The sequence below is a fragment of the Phocoena sinus genome, chromosome 4 (genome assembly GCF_008692025.1).
Source record: "Phocoena sinus isolate mPhoSin1 chromosome 4, mPhoSin1.pri, whole genome shotgun sequence".
Classification (NCBI taxonomy): domain Eukaryota; kingdom Metazoa; phylum Chordata; class Mammalia; order Artiodactyla; family Phocoenidae; genus Phocoena; species Phocoena sinus.
Genome location: NC_045766.1, coordinates 10134125 through 10152203, shown reverse-complemented (window position 1 = coordinate 10152203; position 18079 = coordinate 10134125). Strand labels below are relative to the sequence as shown.

The 18079-nt window shown below is 46.5% G+C and overlaps 1 protein-coding gene across 1 annotated transcript in view; it reads left to right on the top strand.

The window, feature by feature from the left end:
• GALNT15 (polypeptide N-acetylgalactosaminyltransferase 15) overlaps positions 1-17624 on the top strand; it is a 38330-nt gene extending 20706 nt beyond the window's left edge. The window contains exons 4-10 of the mRNA XM_032631499.1: positions 1729-1896; positions 8259-8376; positions 9703-9897; positions 10578-10709; positions 11076-11180; positions 14550-14693; positions 17289-17624. Of these exons, the coding sequence (XP_032487390.1) occupies positions 1729-1896; positions 8259-8376; positions 9703-9897; positions 10578-10709; positions 11076-11180; positions 14550-14693; positions 17289-17435 (1009 nt within the window). The 3' untranslated portion in view covers positions 17436-17624. The remainder of the gene's footprint in view (positions 1-1728; positions 1897-8258; positions 8377-9702; positions 9898-10577; positions 10710-11075; positions 11181-14549; positions 14694-17288) is intronic.
• Positions 17625-18079: the final 455 nt, after the last annotated feature.

Below are 18079 nucleotides of genomic sequence, written 5' to 3'. Positions count from 1 at the left end.
CTTGAATGCAGTTTCCTTTCTTGTCCTGTTACCATTACTAAGATGGCACAAACTTGATGGGGTTCTTTAGAATTCAGCCACACAGCTTCCCTGCCTCTTGATTCTGAAATTCCACAAAATGCTTTGCCAGTAGCCAAATACATCTCGAGTGCTCAGCTCATTCCACAGTAAGCGGAGACTTGGGACGGTGCCCTCCTTTCCTCCTTGACCTTGCTTCTCACTTTTCTTAGGTCAACACGAGGTTCCCCAAAATAGTGGAGGCCAGAGAGATTAAGTTCCCCTTACCTTCCAGAGGGAACAATGTGAAAAGCACAGGACAAGCATATCGAGATCCTTGCTGTAAATATAAACCCCATGACTCTTCCTGCCAAGGCCAGTCACTTGAGGCCACAGATTAAAGCAGATCATTGAATCCCAGGACCACCCTGGCCCTCTGCATAAGCGCTGGGCTCGTGCCAGCCCTGGCTGTCTCTGAGGTGGATGGAAATTGATGGGAGTATGAACAGCCTAGCTGGCATCTCTTTTCCAGGAATCTTCCTTTTCTTAGACTGGTAACTTCCAGCACCCCTGAGTTCAGGCCTGATTCATTGCATGGTACGGATTTTAGAAGAAACTATTGTGAGAGGTCAGAAAAAAAATGTGAGTGAGATACTGACTAGGTAGAGGGCAGCTCCTGCTACACCTAAGTGATGACTTGTTTAATCAAAAGGCAGAGTTTCCAACCTGTACCAATTTCCCACATTACCCTCTCTGAGGTCACGTAATCCCAGGCTGTGCAAAAAAATTGGGATAAAATACAATTACCAACAGCAACAGTAATTCTCAAAGGGATCAAAGACCCCCAAAGAAGTCAAGAGCCACAGTCCTAGAGCATTACAGCTGAGAAAGACCTTTGTGAGAAGTAGCTCAACCTCCCATTTTATGAATGAGGAAGCTGAGGCCCAGAGAGGTGCAACAGCTATCTCAAGTTCATACAGCATTAGCGGCAGAGCTGAGCCTAGGTCCCTATTCCCCCGTGTCTCAGTTTTATCCTGAGAGGTTTTTTGTTTGTTTGTTTGTTTTGTTTTTTTTCTGTATGCGGGCCTCTCACTGTTGTGGCCTCTCCCATTGCGGAGCACAGGCTCCGGACGCGCAGGCTCAGCGGCCATGGCTCACGGGCCCAGCCGCTCCGCAGCATGTGGGATCTTCCCGGACCGGGGCACGAACCAGTGCCCCCAGAATCGGCAGGCGGGCTCTCAACCGCTGCGCCACCAGGGAAGCCCTATCCTGAGAGGTTTTTAAAGAAAGGGGCAGGCATGCTTTTTAATGAAATAGGCCCCCGATTCCTTATGGAAAAATATATTTTCTAGGAGAGTACTGTTCAGTAGAAATAGAACATGAACCACAGATATAATTTAAACATTTCTAGTAGTCCCATTACAAAAGAAAATGAGACAGATGACATTAATTTTAACAAAATATTTTAGTAAACCCAATATGTCCAGAATATTATCATTTCAATATGCAATCTGAGATTTGTACATCTTTTTTTTCAAACTAAATCTTCTAAATCCAGTGCATATTTTACACTTACACCACATCTCAGTTCGGACAGATGCTATTTTAGGTGCCCAGTAACCGCGTGTGGCTGGTAGCTGCCATATTGGGCAGCATGTGTCTGGATTATGTTTCTGTCCCCCAGCAAGTGGAGGGTGTGTATCCTTTATCTGCTTCCACGATTCTTTCCAGGAGCCGGGTGGTGTCTCCAGTCCTAGATGTGATCGACTGGAAGACTTTCCATTATTACCCCTCCAAGGACCTGCAGCGCGGGGTATTGGACTGGAAGCTGGATTTCCACTGGGAGCCTTTGCCGGAGCGAGAGATGAAGGCCCTCCTGTCCCCCATCAGCCCCATCAGGTGAGGCTCCTTCACTCAGCCTGCTTTGCTTTTACTTCCTCAGGGTGGACTCAGCACCAGACTGCCTGGGCTAATCCCAGTTCTCCTAGTTTCCTAGCAAGTTACTTAATCAGTAAATTGGGGATAGTAACGGTACTTAGCTTATAGGGTTGTTGTGAGGTTTGAATGAGCTAATATATGAAAAACATTCAGAAAGTGCCAGACTCGCAGCTATAGGTGTTATTATTCTTACAATGTTATATGAATGGAGTCCAGCGAAGCTTCCAGATACTGGAGTGGAAAGTGGAAGCACCTTGTCTGGGGCCTCAATCCAGCTCTGTCTTACCAGGTAACACTGGAGTTCCCCTGCTTTCTTGGTAAAAAGGAAGAATTCAGCCAGGTGAATGCTAGGACACCATAAGTCTCAAAATATGTCCAACTTTATGGTTTGCTTCTCATGTGTTTGGTTTTTGGACAATCATTCTATTTAAGTCAAAGTTTTAGATATCTTCTGCTTTATAACAAACCATCCAAACTTAAAGGTGTGAAACAGCTGTTTTATTAAGAGCATGGACTCTGGGTTGTGAATTCTGAAAGGAAGCATTGGCGTTGGCTGTCTCTGCTCCATGGTGTCTGGGGCCTAGCAGGACTATCCTTTACTAGACTAGACTGGCTGGAAATGACTCAACAACTCCAGGCAGGAATCCCCTGGAGTTTGACGCTGGCCGTCGCTGGGACCCAGCGGGAGCTTCTTCCCCATTCTCTCCTTGAAGTCACTGAAGGCAGGTTAGTTGGGGTTTCCTACACCCCGGCATTGGGTTCAGAGAGCAAGTACCCAAAAGGAGCCAGGCAAAGCAAGCTGTATCCCCCGACCGATTAAAAAAATAATCTATTGAGGTGAAATTCATATAACATAAAATGAACCATTTCAAAGTGAACAATTCACTAGCATTCAGTACATCCACAATATTGGGCAACCACCATCTCTTTTTAGTTCCAAAACATTTCCATGATTCCAAAGGAAAATCCCTTACTTAGTGTCTCCAGCTGTCCCCTTTCCCCAGCCTCTGGCAATGCCCAATCTACTGTCTGTCTCTATGGATTTATCAAATCTGGGTATTTCATATTAATGGAATCGTACAATAGTTAACCTTTATGTGTCTTCTCTCACTTACTGTGATGCCTTAGAGTATGTATCCCCTTTTATAACTAAGTCTCAGAAGTCACCTAAGGTCACCTCCTCCAAAGTCACAGGCCCACCCAGGTTCACAGGAAGGAGACTTGGACCCACCTCTCAGGGGTGTCAATGTCAATGTCATGTTGTAAGAAAAGCCCGTGGGATAAGGAATCTGCCACAGCTGACCTGCCCAGTGCCAAGCAGTTACCCAAGTTGTTTCCAAATGCCTAGTCCAGGGACACAAAGTGAAGGCATTAGGCACAAACAGGACTTCCAAGGGTCTGCCCGAGGGTGTGCAACTCTCACAGCTGACATGTGATAAACCATGAGCTTAGATACGCAAAAAATATTTCTTTTTATTTTCTACTAACCAAACTTAGGCAATTTCTGTCTTGACCCCTGCTTCCTAATGGCAGAAACCTTCCAGACAAATTAGACAAATTCAGTGATAGCTTAGTCATCTCATCTTTAAATCTGTCATCCATCCTTGTCCACCCTCCCGGCCCCCTGGGGTTGATTTTGAGCTCCAAGCTTCTGTCGGGGAGGTGGGTGGGGAGGGAGTGCCCCACCTCGGGCTTTAGCTGTCCTGCATCGGTGTTCACCACGATGCACTTTCACTGGTCGTGGCCTCTGATGCGGGGCTGGCACGCTGTCCCCAGTGGCCCGCACCTTCCACATGGCATCTGCTGAAGTCCCACATCTTCTCCTGGCCCCCATAGCACAGCACACGCTGGTGTACTGATGGTACAGGAGGCTCCATGGAACTGCACCCACCACCTTCTGCCTGGATCCCCAGGGCCCCCATGACCTTCTGCCTGGGTCCCCAGGGTACCACCTAGACCCGTCTCCCGGGACCGAAGGTGGTCAGGGGGTTCCTGAACTCCCAGGGCAGCCAGATGGGAGGTGGGCAACATGCCCCCTGCTCTCTGATTCCCAAACAACAAGCACGGGATCCTCTTCTTCCAGGAGTTAACCCCGAAGGTGTAAAGGTGGACACGAGGTCCTTCTCAGAGATCTACCTGCATCTTTGTCTCTTGGTCTCCCCACGGGCTCTCTCTTCTCTCCTCAGGGTGGAGGATCTTATCTAGTTTGGACATAGAAAATACTGGCTCTGTGAGGATGATCCCTCATCCTAGGCATAGGCGGTGGCTTTGTCATTCAAACTTTAAAGCTCAGAGTCTGGTGTCTTCGTTCTTGGCTGTTGGGCCATGTCGGAGTCAGCTCAGTGGTCATAGGAAAATACTGCATGTTGGGTGGCTTAACCCACATTAAATTTATTTTCTCACAGTCCGGGAGGGTAGAAGCCCAAGATCAAGTTTCTGGCCGATTTGGTTTTTGGTGAGACTTCTCTTCCTGCCTTGCACACAGCCACCTCTCCCTGTGTCCCCACAGGACAGAGAGGGGGCCCTGGGGTCTCTTCCTCTTCTAAGGGCACGAGTCTATCAGATCAAGCCTCCCCCCTTATGACTTCATGTATCCTTAATTACTTCCTCAGAGGCCCCATCTCCAAATACAATATACGCTGGGAGATAGGGCTTTGCCATGTGAATTTGGGAGGGACACATACATTCAGTCTGTAACAGGCCAATACCAACCTTGGGCCTTGTATACCCAATGGGGAAGTTTCATGGTATTAAGATGTAACTATGAGAGGTCGGGGTGCAGAGCCAGATAGATTTCACCTCCTTCCATCATAGGTATGAATCCTGAAAGTGCAGAGAGCTTTGAATGCTTTCTAACCTCTTTACTGGTCCATCAGCCTCTTCTGAGCACCTGTTTCGTGCCAGACACTCTAAGGGCTGTGGACACAAAGAATTGAAAGACACGTTTCCAGACCTCTTCGATTTATGGTGTGGGGAGGGTAGTAGCTCGGTGAGCAGTATGAGGGGTACCGGACAGAGGGGCCCACAGGGAGTTAAGAGAGGCGCTCGCTTGAGGGAACAGTTTATCCTGCTCCAGCCGAAGCAAAGGGATTCTATTGAAGAGAACACACTTCTCAGAGGACCTTTACCCAACCCGAGGCAAAGGCACTTTGACCCCAGGCATCAATCCTCTCTGGAAACTTCTTCTAAGCCTCAGGGCCTCTCTGATGGCCAAGGTCACTGTAGGTCACCTTGACCTACCATCGGCCAAAGTCAGCGCCAGAGAGAGCCCAGTCACCTTTGCCCTCAGCAGCCGGTCCTTCCCTGAGACGCGGCTGCTACCTGGGGCCCTACAGAGGCCTCAGGCTCCCTATCCAGGGCCCAGATCCCTCCTCACACACATTATCATACTTTTCTACCCATGTCTTCCCCACCCTGAATACTCTGACTTCATGGCTTCCCTCATCAATCTGGTGAGAGAGCACGAGATGAGGAATTAGGACAAGGTTTGGTACAGACTCTATACAGATGCTAAGAAAATTCCAGAAAGGGTATCATCATTTGTATACTTGCAAATGATAGTATTAAGGAATATTTACTGAACATATATTATGTGCTTAGCCAATGCTGTAAACATAGTATACATATTAACTCAAACCTTACCATAATTCTGTAAAGCAGTTATTGTTACTAATTACTGTTATTAATCCCATTTTACACGTGTGAAAAGTGAGGTTTATAGAGATTAAATTACAGATGAAACCCCCAGAGGTTGCCCAGTTCCATAAGGTTATTAAGAGGTAGATCCAGGGTTAAAACCCTTACGGCTTGGGGCTTCCCTGGTGGCGCAGTGGTTGAGAGTCTGTCTGCCAATGCAGGGGACACGGGTTCGTGCCCCAGTCCGGGAAGATCCCACATGCCGCGGAGCGGCTGGGCCCGTGAGCCGTGGCTGCTGCGCCTGCGCGTCTGGAGCATGTGCTCCGCAACGGGAGAGGCCCGCGTACCAAAAAGAACAAACAAACAAAAAAACCCAAACCCTTATGGCCAGCCTCCTGACACAATGCTCTTCACGGCTCTGATCTGCTGTGTTTTATTTAAATTTATTTACTTGTTTATTTATTTTGGTTGCATTGGTCTTCGTTGCTGTGTGTGGGCTTTCTCCAGTTGTGGCGAGCAGGGGCTACTCTGTTGTGGTGCGTGGGCTTCTCATTGTGGTGGCTTCTCTTGTTGCAGAGCATGGGCTCTAGGCACACAGGCTTCAGTAGCTGCAGTGCATGGGCTCAGTAGTTGTGGCTCACGGGCTCTAGAGCACAAGCTCAGTAGTTGTGGCACACGGAGTGTGGTGGCACTCCACAGCACGTGGGATCTTCCTGGACCAGGGCTCGAACCCGTGTCCCCTGCATTGGCAGGTGTATTCTTAACCACTACTCCACCAGGGAAGTCCCCTCTGCTGTGTTTTAAATACAGTCTGTCATCCCCAGATACCCATGTCAGTTCAGGACATGGTTTACTTCCAGATGCATCATGAAAAAGCTCTTGATTTTCAGAGATCTTTGGATTTTGGCATGCACATGTGCTTTACATGACATTTCTTTTAATCTCCACAAAACCCTATTATGAAACACTATTACTGTACCCTATTAGAGGTAAGGAAATTGAGACCAGACAGGTTATCTGTCTCATCCAAGATCTTACAAATTGTGAGTGGTAGAATTGGAAATTTTGTCAAGTAATAACTACACTACTGGTTTTTAGTATTGTGGTATAACTTAGTATCTTTAATAACCTAAATGTCAGTAGTTTTGTTAATGTAAGACTATTTTCTTAGTAATTAAAAAAAAATATGAACTCTGAGTCATTCACTCCTTGAGACATACCCAGAGTTTGGCTGCATTAAAATTTGTTCTCATATGGAGGTTCCTTAAAAAACTAAAAATAAAATTACCGTATGACCCAGCAATCCCACTACTGGGCATATACCCAGAGAAAACCATAGTTCAAAAAGACACACGTGCCCCAATGTTCATTGCAGCACTATTTACAATAGCCAGGTCACAGAAGCAACCTAAATGCCCATTGACAGACGAATGGATAAAGAAAATGTGGTACATATATACAGTGGAGTATTAATCAGCCATAAAAAGGAACGAAATTGGGTCATTTGTAGAGATCTGGATGGATCTAGAGACTGTCATACAGAGTGAAGTAAGTCAGAAAGAGAAAAACAAATATCGTATATTAACGCATATATGTGGAACCTAGAAAAATGGTACAGATGAATCTGTTTGCAGGGCAGAAATGGAGACACAGATGTAGAGAACAAATGTATGGACACCAAGGGGGGAAAGTGGTGGGGAGGCGGGTGGTGGTGTGATGGATCGGGAGATTGGGATTGACATGTATACACTAATATGTATAAAATGGATAACTAATAAGAAACTGCTGTATAAAAAAAATTTTTTAATAAATTTTTTAAAAAACAAAAAAAAACCCCAAAAAACAACAATGAAAATTTGTTCTCTTTTGAATAAAGAGATTGTGGTTCAAAAGCCTCTGGCTCCATCCTCCCCAGTTAAACCCTTCTGAGGGATGCTGTTGCCATCTTCATTCCCTCACTCGGGATTCCAGCTTTCTGTGTTTTTAAGTCATGTGTATTTCCCCCAGAGCAGATGGGGACCTATCTACTTCCAGAGTCTCTGGGGGATTCATCTTAGAATTGGGGAGGGGGTGAATGGTCACGAAGCAAACAAGAGGGTGAGATCAGGGGTGAGGGAAGAAAGAGGACTGCCGGTTCCCTTGGTCCATGCCTGGTGCTGCCGGCCTTAGGGCATCTTATTTAACCAAGGTCTTCTTCCCAAAATCTCGCCAGACAGGCCTCTCCCTAAAGGAGCAGTGCCGGAGGCTGAGGTATAAACGGCCCAGGCAACCAGAGCTCTCTCCTTTTTTTTTTTTTTTTTTTTTTTTTGCGGTACGCGGGCCTCTCACTGTTGTGGCCTCTCCCGTTGCGGAGCACAGGCTCTGGACGCGCAGGCTCAGCGGCCATGGCTCACGGACCCAGCCGCTCCGCGGCATGTGGGATCTCCCCGCACCGGGGCACGAACCCGCGTCCCCTGCATCGGCAGGCGGACTCTCAACCACTGCGCCACCAGGGAAGCCCATAGAGCTCTCTTTTCATGAAATACTGGGATTTCTGACATGCTTGCTTGGCTCCAGTCTTGAGATCTGTCTGAGCCCTGAGTCCACTCTCTGGGCCACTGGAGCGCCCCCTACCTGCCATCCCCCCACCGCTCCCCAGATGCTCCAGGTTCTGAACCTTTCTACATAGTCTCACCTTCTCTCTCCAGGAGCCCTGTGCTGTCCGGCGGGGTCGTGGCCATGGACAGACATTACTTCCAAAACACTGGAGCGTATGACCCTCTCATGTCACTGAGGGGTGGCGAAAACCTCGAACTGTCTCTCAAGGTACTTCCTGGGCCAAGGGAGGCCCAGGTGGGTTCTTTGGAGCCCTGTGTCCGGTCACAGCTTGGAGGTCAGGGCTAAGGCTTCGGGCAAATTACAGAGTCATTATACGTAGTGTGTCAAACCCTCATTTCTCCCCCTTTTTCATCTCTCTTGATTTCACCCCAGCCTCCTTCCTGAACTCGCCTGTCAAACCTGCCCTTAGGAAAGGGCGAGTTTTCAGTCATCTCCACCCGAGTGCAAAGCTTCCCGTACATTCTCCATTCCCGGCACCCTTAGCATCTTGATAGTTTTCACAGCACCCATTGGCCAAAGCAAATACCAAGCAGTTCTGTGCATTGAGTAGTTTGGTCCAAACAACTTAAGTATTTGTCCGAACAGCTTAGCACCCACTGGGCGCCAGACAGTTTCTCAAACCTTGGAATCAGATTGGACCCGCCACCCTCATTTCCTGTTCCATGTTGATTTTTAACCTGATGCTTGCTTTTTCATGACAGCAACCACTGAAAACCCACCCCAACAAAGACATATATCATTAAAAGGGCAGTGATCTAAGGTTGAAACAATGAATTGCCTTGAACTTGTACTTTTCAGAACACAGATGACACTATGTTTCTCCTGAACAATGAAAATATCCCACGTGGCCTTTTGAGTTTGCTGTAGCACCCTGGGGTGCCTTGGCACCCAGTTTGGGAACCCCATCGGTTTGGGTTCTTGGTGTGTTTGGCTTCATGTACTGCCTATCCTAGGCATGTTTTCACTTTCCTCTTTATTCCCAAGTGGGGAATAAAAGGCTTCCTGTCAAATGAACTTCAGGCATTTGGGAGTAGGAGGGAATGAGTGGAGAGTAGAGACATTTCCAGAAGTAGAAAGATTCTGGTTGAGAAAGCTTGCTTTGACCTCCACACAGATGGCTTCTGGTGCCTTTGCAGCAGGAGACTTCACAAGCTTTTAGAAATTCCCTGGCCACTATGTCTACCCTTTTCCCCGAGAAAGCAGCCTTGGGAGAATCCAGGCACTAACGGCATGGCTGCATCCTCTAAGTGCTGAATCTGGTCACGTGTTTCAGTAGGGGTGGGGAACCACAGGTAGTGGCAAGGGTGCGAGCCTCTCACACCACGAGTTCTGACCCAGGACAACCGCCCTCATTCTCCCCACCTTGTCCCTCCCCAGCCCAGAACCCTCAGATCTGGAAACTCTGCTCCATCCTGAGAACAAGAACCATCTTTCTCTTTTGTGTTCATGATTTCTGGTGCGTTTTGCCAGCCCCTCACTCCCCACGTTGCTGGAGAGGAGCACGGAGGTGTTGATCTTCTCCTTTCACTGCAGACCTGGCTCTGTAGGGGCTCCGTCGAAATCCTTCCCTGCTCTCGAGTGGGGCATGTCTACCGAAATCAGGATGCCCACTCCCCTTTTGACTGGGAGGCCACCCTGCGGAACAAGGTTCGCATTGCTGAGACCTGGCTGGGTGCGTTCAAAGAAACCTTCTACAGGCACAGCCCGGAGGCCTTCTCCTTGAGCAAGGTAAGGGGAGAGCCCGGCAGGGTCTTCTGTGCCCACTCAGGGCCACCAGGTGGAGGCTGTGCAGGACCACCTGCCCTCCCGCCTGGAAGGGCAGATAGAAGTTTCTGGCTAGTACTTCCATGAGTGGCCCCTGTCAAGTGGCTCCTCTACCTGGTGGGGTTGTCCTCTGTCTCTTCCAGCATCTCCTAGGGGCATCATGGCCTGGAACCCCCTGATGTCTGTAGGGGTTCTGTCATCACATCTAAGGGGTGTGATCCTTCATCCCGTGGCCGGAGGAGAGGCTGGGTGAGGAGTGAGCACTGCAGTGGGTCTCCAAGGGCCCTTTCATCCCAGGCAAAGTGCTCAAGGCTGTGAAATTACCTAAGATGTGAAACAAATATAAGTATTTTTTACTATAAAAAATAAACATAAAGGACATCCCCAAAAAGGCACAGAAAAATAAACATTTTAAACATTTAATGAAATGTCTGCAAACAGTGCATTTTCACCTGGTCCACTACCACTCAGCGCCATTCTGATGGCGTGACACGTAAATGCTATTTATGTGGGATGTGGTTCACAGTGATGCTTGCTGTCCCCCTCCTTCAGCTTGCTCCCAGACACCTCTGTGCTTCCCAGCACATGAACTGTGATGTAAAACCAGCTTTCTCCGTCCTGCCGCCTGTCTCTCTCCTCCCCAGGCTGGCAAGCCGGACTGCACTGAACGCCAGCAGCTGCAAAGGAGGCTGGGCTGTCGGACCTTCCACTGGTTTCTGGCCAACATCTATCCCGAGCTCTACCCATCCGAACGCAGGCCCAGGTTCTCTGGAAAGGCAAGTCATGATAAAACCAAAGTGCAGAGAGAGAGGAAGAGAAGGGGTTCGGCGGTCTCCCAGGATAGGAGCTGAAGTTCAGATGCTCTTCCATGACCCTGGCCACCCAGTCCCAGCTCAGCAGGGCCTCCTTGCCGGGGGTGGCTGGGCTGCCCCATAACCTGCCCCAGGGCCCCTTCACCAGGACAGGTGCTGTCACCTCCTTCAGGAAGCCTGTCCTTAGGGTCACTGGCTTCAGCTTGACCTCGATCATTTTTATGATCCGAGCATGGGACCTGAGCTACACTGCAGAGTGAAGGAGTGGCTGACAGAGGGCATCTTTGCAGCAGAGGGTGGGATTCACTTCTGTGTGAACGTTGCTTACAGCTCCACAACACCGGACTTGGCTTCTGTGCAGACTGCCTGGCAGAAGGGGACGTCCTGGGCTGTGCCATGATGCTAGCTCCTTGCAGTGACAGCCAGCAGCAGCAGGTGGGCAGTCAGTGTTCTTAGACCTGCAAGAGGTCTTTGCTGGGATGGCCCTCCCTTCCCTTTGGGGCATCTCCTTTCAGTGGTCCCATGTCCCTTGACTGTGCATGGTCCTCCACTCTGACGACCCATTCCCCAACCTGCCCCAGCCCCAAGCCCAAATGTGGACCCATCAGAGAATATGAGCATCTGAGCTCGAGGGACATGGCGAGGCTGTTTAGCCAATGTCTTCATCTGACAGATGAGGAAACTGAGGCTTGGAGAGTGGGTAGCCCAGGGGCTTCAAACTCAAGTGTGTCTCCAGGGTTTAAGTGGATAAAGGAAATAAACATGGGGAGCTGGGCGGAGGCTGTTGTCACAGAGGAGCGCCTGCCCCAGCCTCAGTAAATGTCTTTTGTTTTGTATGAAAGCGGATCCAGTATTACAAGATCATCCAAAAATTTAAAAGACACTGGAAATCCAGAGTTTACGGAAAAGATCCCCATTTTTTTCTTTTTCTTTTTTTTTTTAATCGAAGTATAGTTGATTTACAATGTTGTGTTAGTTTCTGGTGTACAGCACAGTGATTCAGTTATACATATATAAATATATATAAAATCTTTCTCAGATTCTTTTACATTATACCTTATTACTGGATATTGAATATAGTTCCCTGTGCTATACAGTTGGACCTTGTTGATTATCTATTTTATATATAGTAGCTTGTATCTGCTAATCCCAAACTCGTAATTTATCCCTCCCCCCTTTTCCCCTTTGGTAACCATAAGTTTGTTTTCTATGTCTGAGTCTGTTTCTGTTCTGTAAATATCCTAAGTGAAGTAAGTCAGACAGAGAAAGACAAATATCCTAAGATATCTCTTATATGTGGAATCTAAAAAATGATACAAATGAACTTATTTACAAAATGGAAAAGCTCCCCATTTAAAGTAAAAATCTATAATCAGAGGTCAAAGAAAACCTGTGTGCATGTAAATTTCCACCAGGTCACCTTTCTGAAACATATGGACCAGCACAAGATCATTAGCCAACTAGAACCAGAGATGGAGAAAGTGGGTCACCGAGCGGGCACTATAGGCACAGAAACACTGAGGAATCGAGGGGACCCTGGAGAATGTTCCCCATTTGCAGCAGTGCCTCAAACCCATAGCTCGTGACTGTGTTCCTAAGACTCCAGGCTTCTGACGCTGAGTCCTGCCCAGAGTAGATATGCTGTGTCTTTCGGGCATTTAATGGGGATCTACGGGGGCCAATACTTCTGGGCCAGAGGGGGAACTTTAGGGCATCACAGGAGCCTGGGGGGTGTGTGTGTGTGTGAAGTGGGGAGAGGGCTGGATCTGGGTAGACAAGGCTCATGGCCTCTGGTGACCCTCTGCCTCACTTGCCAGAGGAGACCTTACACACAGATGGGGTCATCGGGTTTCAGAGCTGTGGCCTCATTCGGAATGTTTCCCACACACAGAGCAATATGGCTTGTGAAACTCCTTCCACAGGGAGAAAGGCTTCCACTGCATGGTCAGGAGGAAGGCAGAGGATGCAAACGCCCCTGGGGATGGGAGGGAAAGAGCACATGAGCTCTCCCGTGGCGCACTGGCGACCAACTCCACGGATTTCCCGGGGCCTCACTCTGCAGCATGGCTGGACCCTTCGGTACCGAGGAAGGGCGGGGTTGCCCTGTGACAACAAAAGTTTATGGCCCAAAGGGCGACACTGAAAGTGACTGGCAGGCACTGACCACAGGGAGAGTCTCTCCTTGAGCCAGAGGTCCTGCTCTTGGGTACCTATGGCCAGAAGGGACCTGAATCAGGTCTGAAATCCACACTGAGTCAGGGGACGAATCTAGAACTCACACCTGGCACAGGAGGACAGAGAGAAAGCTCTGTGATGGTGGAAATAGCTCACCTGCTAGCTGTGTGACATCAGGCAGGCCTCTTAACCTCTCTGAGTCTTGGTTTCCTCATCTGCAACTGGGGATAATGGTGCAAAAAGAATGTTAGCTTTTGGATTTATTTATTTATTTACATTCTTGGTGGAGAGGTGGGGATTAGCAAGGGCTTCTGTATCCAGAAAAATTGTGAACTTGCTAAGCTGAAAGCACCATATACCATATAAAAAAGAAGAAACACCCTCTTTTATGCAGAAGTAACTATGTTTATAACAAAAGGAAATCTCCAGGGCCCCGAATCCAGAGGCAACTGAAATAGAGTCATAGGGCCATGGCCAAGCTCTCCTGCAGGGTGAAGGGGACAGTTTCTGTCAAACCTCAGGAACCCAGAGGCGTTGGTTCCAAGCAGGAGATAGTGACGAAAGCCCATCTTCAGCCCATGACAGATGAGGGGTTGGAAATGGGACACCCATACAAAGCCAGCTTTGACCTTCACAGAGTAACCTATCTGTGAAAACCAGGACTAGAAAAGACTACCTACTGCCACCGGAAGATGACAAGGAAGCAGGTCTGTAGACAGGTCTTTGCGTCCGAGAAAATGACTCTTCCCTGAAAATTTTTAACCACAAGCTTGTGTCCAATGTGGGTTTAGGGTTCAAATTTATAGGAACTGTGTTGTCTGGGAATCCTCAGGTGGGACTGTCTACCTAACTTGTTGGGCTCAGTGCAAATGAAGATGGTGAGACCTATCACTCAACAATTATTAAGAATTCCTAGACAGTATCAGCATTAAACCAAATATATTAGACCAAGAACATTAAACCCTTCTAAGCATGAGGCCCCTGCAGTTACACAGGTCACATGCCCATGAAGCCAACCCCGTCTCCCAGCCACAAAGTTAGCGTAAAAATTAGTTCAGGCTGCATTTAGCAGGAACAAACGGAAAATGGCTTTATCAGGATGTGTTTCCAACCTGGACCCACGAGCTTCCCGCAGCTAAAGCCCCTCTGCAAAGGAATGCATGATCCAGTCCTACGGAACCCAGGAGGAAATGCAAACCATGAGCGAGAGTCAGCAGATACAAAAGACAGAAGGAAAATCACTTGCAGGGCCAGCACAGACGTCTCCAGAAAGAGATCCACTCGGGCCTCGGGAGTTTCCTCATCTGCCCTTCCAACTGTACCCTCACAAAACACACAGCATCCTTTATGGCCTCACCTATGATACAGTAAATAGAATAATGGAGGAACTTTCCAGAATGTATAAATATGAATGCAAAAGTAGATGGAATGTGGAGATTTCAGAGGCCAGGGCTAGTCCGGCATCATATCTGTGGACTTGACTATGAGATAGGGTCTTGCTGACCTCAGTAGAATCTGAAGGTTGCCCCCAGACATCAGCCCTATTGCAGTGAGCTCTCCTTCCTTTACCTCCAGCTTTGGAGAGGATCTCCTTCTAGCTGTGCTAACAGCCATTTCCCTCTGTCCCAGCACCTGGATCACATGGGCAGGAAGGAGATCCACTATGGCAGCCCCCAGCACCTGTGCTTCGATGTCAGGCGAGAGCAGGTGATTCTGCAGAACTGCACCAAGGGAGGCCCTGACATCCATCGTCAGCACTGGGACTACCAGGAGGTAAGTAACCCAGCTAGGAAGGATTCAGCGGGGCGGCTGGCTGGTGCGTGTCTCAGGCACTTCCAAGAGGTCAAGTATTACCATACAAGCCTGTGTCCCTGCTGTTGAACTGAGTAACTTGGCACTAAGGCCTCAGGGGGAGGTGAAGCCAACCTTGCAGCAAAGTTAACCACCAGCATCTTGAAATGTACTGATTTGCCAGGTTTCTGTATAGCTCCGGTCTTGATATGGTGGAGAGAGGAGACAGCCTCTTTTTAAAGTTTATTAGCTTAGGTCACAAGTAGGACCATGGAGCGTGTTACAGAAGCAGTCAACCACGTTGGTGGTGTGGTTTTAGGGGCAATGGAAAGGCCTGCCTCCTGTTCCACAACCAGATAGATGAGGATGTAGATCGTTCTTTCTTCCTTTGCAAATTCCACTCTGAGCATTTCATCAGTTTAGTAAGGCTTTGATTCCCATGACTCCAGAGAGAAGCTTGAGATCCTTTCCAGAGGTTATGCATCAATAAAGAGGAAATAGGAGGAGTGTAAGTATTAGGAAATAGGAGGAGTGTAAGTATTTAGGGAGAGTGAGCCGTTTACAGGATTGGGATTGGAAGGTGACAGTATCAACAATAACTGTCCATACATAGTTTTTCCTTCACCTCAAATCCCTTCTGAAATGAGTTAGGGTACAAGTATACAAACAAACAGATTAATACACACATCTTTCAAACATGCCTTTCTTCAACTTTTGCTTGGGAATAAGGGGGTGGGGATTAAATAACTAAGCAGAGCTCCATGCATCGGTACTCTTAAAGCAGGCTGTGAAAGAGGAAAATTGTATAGTGTAAAACTTAAGCTGAGCTCACGATAAACAGTTGAGAACAAAGCTCTTGGGGCTTTGGTGACAAGTGAACCTAGGCCTCAGGGGTTCCACACATGCTCAAAGAATTCTTAGAAACCAAGTTAAGGCCCTTTATGAATGATCATAAAGGATCATTCTAAGCAAGTCCTCTGGATAAGATAGATTTAGAAACAGCATTTTAAAATAATATGTAAAAGATTAGTGACTAAGATACACCCAGCATCTTTCAGGCATTAAAAAATAAGGCTTTAAAAAAGTATTCTCATTCAGCCATAAAAAGGAACAAGATACTGTTCATAGCAGCAGTATTCACAATAGCCAATAGGTGGAAGCAACCCAAGGGTCCAGTGATTGATGAATGAATAAACAAAATGTGCTATATACATACAATGGACTATTTTCCCACCTTAAGAAAGAAGGAAATCCTGTCATTTGCTTCAACATGGATGAAGCTTGAGGACATTGTGCTAAGTGAAATAAGCCAGTCACAAAAAGACAAATACTGTATGATTAAACTTATATGACATATATAGAGAAGTCATATTCATACAAACAGAAAATAGAATGGTGGTTACCAGGCACGAGGGGAAGTGAGGAGAGGGAAGTTGTTGTTTAATGGGTATAGAGTTTGTTTTGAATGAAGAAAAAGTTCTTCATTCAAAAAGGGAGATCTGTTTCACAACAAAGTGAATATACTTAACATTACTAAATTTTACACTTAAAAATGGTTAAGGTAGAAAGTTTTATGTTACATATTTTTACCACTACAAAGAAAGAAAGAAAGAAAGAAAGAAATTAGGTACTATTTTGTGCTACAACATGGATGAAACTTGAAAATACCATGCAAAGTGAAAGAAGCCAGTCACAAAAGGCCATATATTATATGATTCCATTTATATGAAATGTCAAGAAGAGACAAATCCATAAACACAGAAACTAGATTAATGATTTCCAGTGGCTGGAAGGAAGCAGGAATGGGAAGTGACTGCTAATGGATAGTACATTTCTTTTTACAGTGATGAAATTTTCTGCAATTAGATAGAGGTGATGGTTGCATATACTTTGTGAATATACTAAAATCTGCTGAGTTGTATTTAGGGCATGTGAATTATATCTCTAAATAAATAGATGAACATTATCAGCACTGTTGGTTAAGGTTGTTTAACTTTTCATAAAGAAATTGATTTTTTTCTTGAAAAGGGGATGGCTACATTCAGTATTAAGTTTGGTAGATTTGGGGCAGGAAGCAGCTATGGTCTTCCAAACATGGCTGACTCAGGCCTTCAGTGTATCCTTAAAGTCTTACTGTATACTGCAGCCTGGTGGCAGCAGTACTAAATTGCAGGATTAACAGAGGGCAGAGATTAAATTAAATCCTTTTGAAAGAAGATATTTACAAGTACAGTGATAACAGTGAATGTCAACAGTACAGTATAATGATTGAACATGATCTTTACACTGGCATTTTACTAGCCAGAACTCTCCAAGAAATGGCATAATTACCCAACCACAATAATAATAATTGAATTAATGACCCCAAGGCTCTGTATGATATTTAAATTTTAGGGTTACCTAAATTATATTATATAGTAACCAAAATACTCCAATTCCTTACCAAGCCAGTTCATATCACCTTTATTATTCTCTTAATGATTAGCACAAATCTTAGAAATCTCCTTCTTTGCTGACTGATTGTGGGGGACCAACTCATTTTCTTTTTTTTTTTTTCCTTTTCTTCTCTCTTTTCAGAATGGAATGATTGTTCACATTCTTTCTGGGAAATGCATAGAAGCTGTGATGCAGGAAAACAATAAAGATTTGTATTTACGTGAGTGTGATGGAAAAGCCAGCCAGCTGTGGCGATTTGACAATGTCAGCACGGTGGATGAACAATGAATGCTACCAACAGAAGGAAAAGAGAAATGTGACCATAGAGGTTCAACTCAAGGGAACAACAGGAGTTCGTGCATATCATGAAGGAGACCCTTTGTATTTGTGCAGTGGTGATAGTAGAAACAAAAGCTCCACAAATGAATATGGGAAGTCTTTCCTTCCTGTACCTTACTTCATTGACCACTGGCTGTTTTAGAAAAAGAAACACATGGACCCATTGTCTCAATGTCTTCATCACTGGTAGATGATCATTACATGGTACATAAGATTCTTGGTTTTTTTTTTTTTCCATTGAGCAGTAAATAATTGCTTTTATCTCTGACTAAGGAAAGAGGCCTGGCAACACCTTCAGGATACACAATTCTGATTGATCAATTTATTTCAAATGGCCTTATCTTGGATTGTCTGGTCACCAGCCATGAAAATTAAAGCGTGAAGAAAGTGCAAAGTCCTGACATCCAAAAAACATTGCAATAGGCTTATGAGGACAAATTTCATGTTCATTGGTTGAGACATAGCTCAGAGGAAGGAAGGGAAGTAAGCTACTGAGAGAAAATAGGGTTGGAGAGAGCTTTGACCCAATTCTTCAGCTCAGCCTAGTAGCCGAAAAGAGTCAGTGGACCTGGAATAAGATGTTCTCATGTTAC